This window comes from Rhinolophus ferrumequinum, chromosome 6 (assembly GCF_004115265.2).
Source record: "Rhinolophus ferrumequinum isolate MPI-CBG mRhiFer1 chromosome 6, mRhiFer1_v1.p, whole genome shotgun sequence".
NCBI lineage: Eukaryota > Metazoa > Chordata > Mammalia > Chiroptera > Rhinolophidae > Rhinolophus > Rhinolophus ferrumequinum.
Window position 1 is genome coordinate 41,826,305 of NC_046289.1, and position 10,677 is coordinate 41,836,981.

Consider the following 10,677-nt stretch of genomic DNA (forward strand, 5'->3'; position numbering starts at 1 on the left):
TAAGATAGCTCCCACTTTCTAAACTCCAATGTCTGTTCTTTTGTTATTTAACCCAGTTGTGGGAGAAGGAGAATGATTTAGAAAGAAAACAGGATATGACCATTGAGAAAATGATCTGCTGTTCTTTGTCTAAAGCATCGATAGGATAAATATCCCCCATTCTCCCTACAAATAGACCAGAGAATCCTTGACTCTTGAAGGATAGGAGAGACCACAGATGTAACGGTCTCTATGCTGGTCACTCTGGAAGCATGTGACCACTGAAGACCCCCTCGAGTAGAGGTTACAGACCCAATACAGGGGCCAGGCAGGTGTGGGTCAAATGATTCACTTCCACAAATGAATACACCTTTTCTCCCTAACTTTTTTGAAATATAACTGGCACATAACATTATATAAGTTTATAGTGTGAAACATGTTGATACCTTTATAAATTACTAAATGGTTACCACCATGGTATTAGCTACCACCTCCCTCCTGTCACATAGTTACCATTTCTTTTTTGTGGTGAGAACATCTAAGATCTACTCTCTTAGCAACATTCAAATATATGATATAATATTATTAGTTATAATCACCAAGCTGTAATTAGATCCCCAAATTGTTAAACTTTTAACTGGGCATTTGTACCCTTTGAGCAGTATCTGCCCAGTTTCTTCACATACCTCAACCCCTGGTAACCACCATTCTACTGGGTTTTTTTTTTTTAGTTTGTTATTTTTAGATTCTACCTATAAGTGATACACAGTATTTGCTTTTTTCTGTCTGCTTATTTCACTTAGCATAATGCTCTCAAAGTCCATCCAAGCTGTCACAAATGGCAGCATTTCCTTCTTTCTCATGGCTGAATAATATTCCATTGATAATATACTTATTCTTATTTGTCTTGAAATATGCAGTCATTTCTATTGCTTGTATGTTTTCGTACTTTTGATAGAAACATGGGTACATTGACTATCTCGCTTTCAACTCTAATATAAGAAAATTAATAATGCAAGAGTGATGATAAAGGCCAGCTGTCACTTGGCCTTCGTGTCCAGCAGTGGTAGGGACTTTGGTGAACTAAAGCATACAGGCTTTATCTAAAGTGAACAGCTGCTTCTCAGCCCCAGTTTACTAATGCCACAGAGACTGCAGGCCCCGTATTGCTAGATTTCTAGCATTTTCAAGAGAATCTTGATAGCCAGGTTCTTAAAGTAACATTTTCTGGTCTGAAATGTTGCCAACTAGTACAAAAAATGCTGTGGGCTACACAGGCCAAACATTTAACCTTAAAAAGTGTAGGTAGGAGCCTGAGCTCATCACCATGGACCGGTGGGCAATGAAGACATAGGGCTGATGACAAGATGAAGGACGCTGTCCAAGAATACAGCATTCTCAGCTCTGCAGGGGAACCAAGTAGGGCTCAGTTTAAATTCAACTGATAAAAAGGGAGTCCTTTTCTTAATATAGGACAAAATGTTTCACTTCACAGCATAACAGGAAATACCAGTATTTAAAACAGAGTAAAAATAAAAGGGAGACCAAAGTAAAACAGCAGCCGCAAAGGCGGAAACTTTATACATGAGAAACTACATCTGAGTTGAGCGGCCCAGGCTTCCAGATACAGCATAACTGAAGGATGTCGTGACTGGCCTGGTAACCACGGAGATCCTCCAGATTGGGCCAGCCCAATTCAGAATGCTGAGGAGTAACAACAGGCCTGAGGCTTTGGCTTCACACACTCATAAAGAGGAAGGCGGTATACTCCAATGAGCCCTGAACTGCATCTTTGTAGTATATATGGTAATTTAGTCTGTTCTATTAAGATTACGTGTCTGCATAATAAACATATTGAGTGAGCTTGTGAACATCTGTCCTTCACGTTGCTTAGTTATTCTGGTCTAATTCCTCTGTATATCCCTAAAGAAGCCCATTCAGTATTGAAATAGAAACATCCAAACCCTCGTGAATGCAAACATTCACAATATTGAAACCTCCAGGCTGCTGATTGCAAACTGGTTTTAAGACCAGAGGTGTCCCTCTGAGTTCTGCCCCTGAGGCCAGAGGAGTCAACAGAGAGAGACAGATAATGTGGTTTGAGATGCTGAATGCACAGGACCTCACCGCTTCCAGGGAGGTCACACACCCCTCCGCCACGCAGCTCTCGGCAGCATCCGTCCCCTCAGACCACTTCCTTTTTCCATGATATGCCCGTGACCTCATGGCATCATGCTCTGTTGTCTTCTCTCTTATGTTGGGGGACCTTCTTCTCTTTCTCCTCATGCAAAACACATCTGGGTGCTGGGTTCCTTGGGCCTCTTCCCTTCTTACTCACTCTTCTGGGCAGTCGCATGCATCTATCGCTGCGCTTACACTCATGCTGACTCTGGCTTTTCCCTTCAGCTCACACTGCAGCCAACCTGACTACCCCCTTGGGTATCCGAGTCCTCACCAACCCAATGGGCCAAAAGCAGTAGTTTCTTCCCCCTCAAACCTGCTCCTCGTCTCATTGATGGCCCCACCATCTGCCCCCTTATATAAACCTTTGGGCATTCCTGACCCCTCCCTCTCCTTCACCCCTCACCTCCAGTCCATCACTGCATCCTGACTACACTAATAACAAAGTACATCTCCCAGCAGGACCTTTCTCACCACTCCCTCGCCTTTACCGGGGCCCATGTTCCAGATACACACCTTCAGGCACAGCAGATTGGAGAGTCTTCCTCCTTTTTCTGCTTTAAAGTGTTATATCCATGTAGGAAACATGATTTGCTAACTCATTCATAACTAATTATCAAATGCCTATGACGTATGAGGCCCCAGGCTGGGGTCCAACACCATCATTCCGAGTGGACAAGAGAACACGGACCTTCATGACATGGGTCTTACTTCTATTGAAAGTATCTATTATATCTGTTGACAGTGGAGGACATTAAACAAGCAACTGAACAGCGATTACTAAGTGATCCTTACTTTGTAATTCCAAAGGATCCTGAAGGACATACCCTTCGGGGAGGAGGGCTATGAGACATACAGGGGCACTGAACCAGTCTGGGGACATCAGGGAAGACCCCCATAGGAAGGGACATTTCCTCCGAGCCTTAAAGGATCAGTTTCTATTAACTAAAAATCCCCCTCCCCCGCCCCCGCTCTTATTCTCCTTTCTTTCCCAGCCTTCTCATATCTCTCTTTGCCTTCACCAACCACCTGGGTTATAATCACTTCTCACTTACAAGCCACAAACAGCTCACAGAAGTAAGACAATACTGTTTACAGCCTCCTTCAGACCAAGACAAGAAACTTCCTAAAGGACAAACAGCTTTCTTCCTACTGGATCCAAACTAGAGGAAACTGTCTTTCCCAACTCATATTTAGCATCTTCCTTTTCCTGTTTTCAGCAACTCAAGCATCCCAACCTCATCAACCTTATTGAAGTCTTCCGGAGGAAGCGGAAGCTTCACCTGGTGTTTGAGTACTGCGACCACACGGTTCTCCATGAGTTGGACAGATACCAAAGGGGGTGAGTGACCCATTCCTGACAAACAAAACACAACGAAACACACTGTGGGAAAATGGTAAGGGAAAATTAGCAATGACTCTTTCTCAGATTAGGCGAGAATAGTCAGTGTTTAGACAGCACACTCTACTGCTGGGGTTGACAGAGAAGAAGGTACCAAAAATGTTGGGGAAGAGATTATTAGTAATCATTTTCATGAAGAAAGCAGCAGCAGCATTATTAGATTGAACTTGATTTCTTTGGTACATTATCTCTGCATAGATGCTGACTCTCAAAGAAAGAAAACGAAAGATATTAGTTATCTGTGCCTGACCAGGAAAGTGTAAGGACAGGAGGTTGAAAGGAAGAGTCCAAAGACCATGGCTAATAGGAAGTTTACAGCTAAAACGAACATGTTGTTTCATCTGAAGCAATCGGGTGTCTGGTCTGCTGTATTGGTCAGGACTCTTTTGGTTACAAGTGACAAAAACCCAGCGAAGCAAGTGTGGGTGAAAAAGGAATGTTGTGGCTGTAACTAGGAAGGACGGAGGGAGACGTTAAAGGCTCCGCTGAGCGTATCACACATCTCTCTCTAGCACCTGAAACTCTTTTGTGCATTAGAAGAAGGCTTAGTGAGCAGACAGAGCCTTTGTTTGAAAAAAAGGGGGAGTTGCCTCCTCTGGTTAAGAGTAGCCTCTTTTTGTAGCCAGAGTGAGCGGAATATAGGCTGGATTTTGTCTCCCACCCATGCTCAGGTGGTTGTCTTAGGTAGAGCACCATAGGTGGTGGCTGTTCTCTGTCTCTGTCCCTCTGTCTCTGTCTCTCTCTCAACTCTTCTTCTTTGTGTTGGCTTCATTCTGCCTTGCAAATGAGTCTCTCTTATAAGGTAGATTTTGGAGGGGTGTGTGTGTGTGTGTGTGTGTGTGTGTGTGTGTGTGTGTGTGTGTTGTAGGATGGAAGGAGTTAGGAGGGGGAAATATGATAGAAAGCATGGCTACAGGCTTTTATCAACCTATGTAGCCATTCAAGAAGAAAGGAAGTTCTAGAAGACGGTAGCATCTACATATAAAGTCCAGAGGACACTCTGATTGGCTCAGCTCATATGATGCAGCTATTCCTGGGACCAATCACCGTGATCAGAAGGAGAGGGTAGAATGATCAGCAGGCTCTGGGAGATATAATTCAAAGCAGGGCAATTGAGGAAGACTTCGTGGAGGAGGTGGCCTTTGAGTTGGGAGGTGAGGAGGTTTAAGAGAAGTTGATCAGGGTAGGATATCCCATCCTCTCCTTTTGCTCTGCTCCTGGAAACCCAACTTGGCTGGGGACAAAACGCTGAGTGCATTGTAGATCAGAGTGGTAGAATGGCACCCCATCCTGGCTCACATTCACATTTAGTAGCTAGAGCCTGAGGCTCTTTCATCAGTGCTTGCAAACCTGGGCTAAGAGCTTGCTCTGCCATGTAGTGGTGGTTATATATGATCTACTGTGACCTGCAGGCAAATGGGATTAAAGTGGCTCGAGGTTTGTTAGTGACCATGGCACAGGTTTTCATGTTAATTTACACAACCAGAGTCAAGAAACAGACACCTCCCTTCAGAAAGTTACTGATACAGAGAAATTATGTGTTCAAGAGAGAAAATCTTTAGTATGTTGATATTTGCTATTTTGACAGCTTGCAAGTGACACTTCAATTAAACTTAATACTATAAGTTACTCGTGGCTGTGTGGTACAAGGGAGGTATCGCAGGGAGTTTGGTTAATCATGTTACATTGAGTCACTTGGAAACACTGATAAATCGGGGGTTGAAAGTAATTGGGAGTCAGTTCTTTTTTTGGCATATAATTTGAACAGAAGGAAAAAAGGGCAGGACGAGGAGTGATTAGAGTTTTGAAAGCAGATTTTTTTTTTAACTCCACTGTCTAAAAATATGTTATCTATATTCCAGGAAATAGACAATACTTTAATATGGAGGTGGATTAAAGAAGGGAAAGATTAGAAGATATGTGTGGTTAAGTACAAGCAATTTTATTTCCAAATGACAATGTGCTGTGGTTTAAATATAAGATTGACTTAGGGAACGCTAATAAATGAGCAAGTTTGAAAAATAAGATTTATTCTAAGCCAGGTCATGTCCGTTTGTTTGGAAGTTTAAGGATTTTGTTTGCTTGCTTGTTTTAAAGTAAAAGTTACTTTCCCTTATACTATTTGGCAATTCTTCAATCTATTTTAAATTCTATTTCAAATTTTTGCTTGTCATCATTGAAAAGTAAATGTCATTAAATTGTGTTAACCAAAGATTTTGAAATTCATAGGAAAACTTTTTTTTTATTTTTTATTTAGAGATCTCATATTATAAAACTTTGTAAGTACGCTGAAGGAAAAGTGGGTCATCATCATCTATATGAGCTTTGGCAAGTTGCCTACTGGTGTCTTCATCCGTAAAAATGAGAGTTTAGTACCAGATAAAGTGTAAGGGAACTTCCAACTCTATAATGGTATGAATTGATGATCTAATATCGTAGAAGTTAGAAGACTTTGGTTTTCCTTTAGTTTCATATTGGATCTGTTAGACAATATCAACACAGGATAACGCTGTTGTTTTCCCTGCCTGGTGCTAGGGTGTGTCCTCCTTAGGTTTGCACACTTACTGTAAGAATGTCCTGTGATCACTGTATTACTAAGTATAAATTTCTAAAACTCAGACTGGATCATGCCACTTCCCTACGTAAAATCCTTTACTAGCTCCCCAAAGCTTTACTAGTGTGGTAAAAACCCTAGCATGGGAGGCAACTTCTCACTCACTCTACAAGACACCCCTTTCCTACCTAAGTTTCCCACGCCATGGAATCATTTGCAGTCTAAAGCTTCAGTATTTGCTGTTTTCTCAGCCTGGGTTGCCCTACTTTGTCTACTCTGCCTAGCACACTCCTGCTTCACATATAGCTCACATATGACCTCTTGTGTGATAGTCAGGAGTTCCTTCCTCTAGGGTCTGTAACATCTTCTGGGATCATTTACATCACATACCCCATTTGTGCAGTAAACTATTCATATAAAATCTTCAGCGAGAGCTGTGCCTTCCTCACCTGTATATCCCCAGTATCTTCTAGCTTAATTCTTGACACTTGTTGTGGAATGACCAAGTCAGCAAACCAATAAGTTGATACTTATAAACTGATTTTAAAGAAGAGGAATCATAACAAAGTTTTGATTATTTTTCATTTTAAGATAGTGACTTTGATTTTAAAATGCTAAAACTTAATATTGTCAAAGGATATTAATACAACTGCTGGAGCAACCTTTCCAGAGGGCAATTTGGCAACATGTGTTAAAAGCCTTAGAGACATAATCCACACCAAACAATTCTACTTCTAATAACTTAACAGAAGAAAATAATTGAGTATATATGTAAAGATTTTGTTATAGACGTGTTTATTGTTAAAGTATTGTTTATGATGACAGAATTGTAAACAACAGAAATGTCCAATGATAGAGGATTGGTTAATTATGGCATATCTTTACAATGGAATACAGAGGAGCCATTAAGAATCCTGCTTATTGATAAAACATACATTGACATGGAAATATGTTCATGAGTGGTTGCAAAATGAAAAAATATTATGCTATAATAAAAACACATATTTCATTTTCACAAAACATATATGTAGGTAGGAGAAAGAAAAATAAATAATATACACATTTTTAAATGATTATCTCTGAGTTATGATTGTTATAGGTATTTTTCATTTTATTTGTTTTTTTCCGATTTTCTCCATGTTCCATTTATTATTATGGTAATATTTTAATTATTAAAAAAAAATTCTTGCCAAATTAGGCTCAAAGGCTTCTCTCTATTGTGAATCTGAAATGGACACTAATTCATCTTCTTATTAACATGTTTGTAAGTTCTTGTACTCCTCTGGAAAGCTTTTGAAGAAGATTCAAATCCATGTTGATACTAATAAGCCAATTTATGCTACAAGATATGTATCCTGCTACAGTGATATAAACACGTCTATCGTGATTCCTGGTTCTGTGTTCATGTTCATATTTGCCCTCATACAAGCATATTACAATTCCTTATCTTCTGTGGGTGTTAATGTGCTTTGTAATTATTATTATATGAACTATTTGTCTCTCCTATCTCAAAGTTTTGTAAATGACTAGTTTTGGTGTTCTCTCCTCATTTTTCTGTCCCTCTATAAGTACAGCCAGACACAATCCTTCACTGATTCTTTCCTGCACAGATACCATTACCACCAGTTCCTCCTCTGACTCTAATATAGTTTGTTCAAAGAACATTTGTTGGTTAAAGTTGTTACTACAAGTTTTCAGTTTCTGACAGTGGAATTCCAGAACCCTTATAGAACCCTAAAAATCTCTCTTTTTTCACTAAAAATGGTACTTTTTTTTGTTGTAAAACTGTTTCAGTCATCAAAGAAACATATAGAAAGAAATAAAATTAGCTTGAGAAATTGTTTTCTAAGTATTTTTCTATGCACATATATATGTTTACATAGCTTATACTCTATATACTGTTCTTTATTTTTTAAGTGTATTTGGGAGCTGTCTCTTTATTCATACATATCTACTTCTATATTTTTAAAGTAGCTATATAGATTTTCATTGTACAAACATACCGTTGTTTCTTTATTCAATCCCCCATTGATAAATATTTAAATTGTTTCTAGTTTTCTACAGTGAACAAACATTTGCACAAATACGTAGTTCTATAGGATAAATTCCCAAGAACATATTATTTCTACAGGAGTTTGGCCAGTTCTCTCTTCCTTTGTTGGAGCCTTGTATAGAAATCAAGCTTTGATGAATGTTGGTTGTTTGGCTTCTTGTAATGTCACAAATATTAGAAGAACAGTAGTGGAAAGGACAGCTGCCACATTGAGAATGCTGGAGAGATACATGTTCTCTCTTCATCATCTCTCTTAAAATTTCTAAAATTAAAAAAAATCAGTTTGAGCTCTTCACTTTCACACAGCAGTTGTTTATGTTTCTCTCTGTTCATTTCAATTTTGTTATTAGAACATTTGGGTCACAGTCCATCCTGTCCCAGACACTTGGAGAGACAGAAGATTCCTTTCTGAGAGTTATGTTGTGAAACCAACACGATGGATCAGGGCAGAGTTATGGAGAGCAAACTTACAGAGATAGAATGGCTGCTGGGCTTGTTAGAGTTGACTGCATGTTTTATCTAATGACAAGATCCTCCTAATTTGGAAATGGGTGCAATTAAGCTATTACAGCCTAATGGCAAAAATCAGTCAAATTGTCTATTTTCCTTCATCTAGATTCTTTGCTTACCAAACACCATTCTGATTATAACTTGACTTTGTTTATGGAATTGCCTACAAAGAGAGCATGAGCTGGTACTCAGGATTTGAACATGGATGAATAAATTGGCATTCTGGTTTTATATATCAGGCTAGAAAATGTGTTTAATATTCACCTGCCCCTTTGAAATGGGCACTGTCTTGATGTGCTGACAATATTAAGTGTCTGGGTCTGTAAGCTTGAAGACCATTATAAAAGCAGCCAACCTGCTGGCTGCTTGTCCAAGCAAAGCACTACTTTCTCCGTGCTGCTGTGATGAGATGATCGTTTTCCCCTCAATTCTATTCTTCACTTAATAGTCTTTCATATGCATTTTTATGTATGTGCAATATAATCTTTAGATCTATTATTAATAACTGTAAGATTATACATGTAGTTACATTACCATCTAACCATTTCTCCATTGTTGAATGTTGAGGTTGGTTTTAGTGTTTGGTCTGATAAATGATTCTGCTATCAAACTCTCGCTACAATAGATTTCTCTTCTTTTGCACTTTTCCCTTAGAAGTTCTCAGAATGGAATTATTGGGTTGTAGGGTTTGCCAAACTGAACCAATTTACCTTACCACCAGTGTAGTGCATTTATATATTTTTCCTGTTACTCATGTTGGTTTCTATTATTAAAATATTTGATGAATTAATTCTATCAAATATATAAGGAAGAAATAATAGCAATCCTATACAAACTCTTTCAGAAAATACAGGAGGAAGAAACATTTCCCAAATCATTTTATGAGGCTATTATACCCTGGTACCAAAACCAGATGAGGACATTTCAAGAAAAGAAAATGACAGACAAATATGAACTTAGTTGCAAAAATCCTTAGCAAAATTATTAGCAAATCAAATCCAGCAATAGAATATAATATAATGTAATATAACATAATTTAATGTAATATAATATAATATAAAATATATAATATAATATAACATATCGTATAATATACTAAGTGATGTACTGCTATTTCTTGATTTATCAATTTGGAGATGATCCAAAGACTTCCTATTATGATAGATGAGAATTTTGCCTTCTTCCACCATTATTCTACTCCCCTAAAATAGTTACATTAAAATTTTATCAATTCAATATTTATGGTTCCCATTATTATGCTTATGTAAACATTACTTGTAGCTGAGTGTTTTGTTCTACTAGAGATTCCTTTTATACTTTTTTACAAATTAATGTTTGCCTTGCTTTTTAAATTTGCTTAATATTCTTTAATCCTATTGCTAACTTTTCTCACTTTTTTTAATACCATCTAAATATACTTTCCCACAAGATAACCACACCAGATAATCCATTCACTTCTTCTTTTTTTTTTGGTCACATCCTGCCTCCCTGTGATGCCCCCCATTCTCCATCTGATCTGATCTTCTTGGCTTGTTGGACTCGAAGCCCGCTGTCCAGCTGTCTTCCCGGGACGTCCCTTTGCGGTCATCCTTGGAATCCCCTCTGCATTTCTCTACAGTTGGATTTACTACTTCTGGGATCTTCTGTCCTCCTCTTTCTAGGTTTGCTTATTTTAGCCAAGCAGATCCATCTCCAATCCTTCCCAAAGATGGTACAGTCACACAGAAATCTAGACTACAGACATTTCTAAAGACATCCCATCCCCCAATCCTCATCTCTCCTTGGAGTTAAACAGTTGGGAGCCCTTTATGTTCCTGGGGGTAAAACAAACTCCCAAAGTGCAGGAAAAATGCCGTGAGTTCACACTGGTGGAAGACTAAGGAGTGTTTTTCTCCTCCACCTCTTCCTAATAGTAGAAGAAGGGTTCCATTCTACCCTCCCTAGAAAGAACTGAAGACCCTCAAGAAGACTACCCAGGGAATGAAGACATGCCTTGCT

The 10,677-nt window shown here is 38.8% G+C and overlaps 1 protein-coding gene across 3 annotated transcripts in view; it reads left to right on the forward strand.

Moving 5' to 3' along the window:
* Positions 1 to 10,677, forward strand: part of CDKL1 (cyclin dependent kinase like 1) — a 49,846-nt gene that overhangs the window by 20,773 nt on the left and 18,396 nt on the right. For all 3 annotated transcript variants that reach the window (XM_033107151.1, XM_033107150.1, XM_033107149.1), the window contains one exon: positions 3,381 to 3,502. In XM_033107151.1, the coding sequence (XP_032963042.1) occupies positions 3,381 to 3,502 (122 nt within the window). The remainder of the gene's footprint in view (positions 1 to 3,380; positions 3,503 to 10,677) is intronic.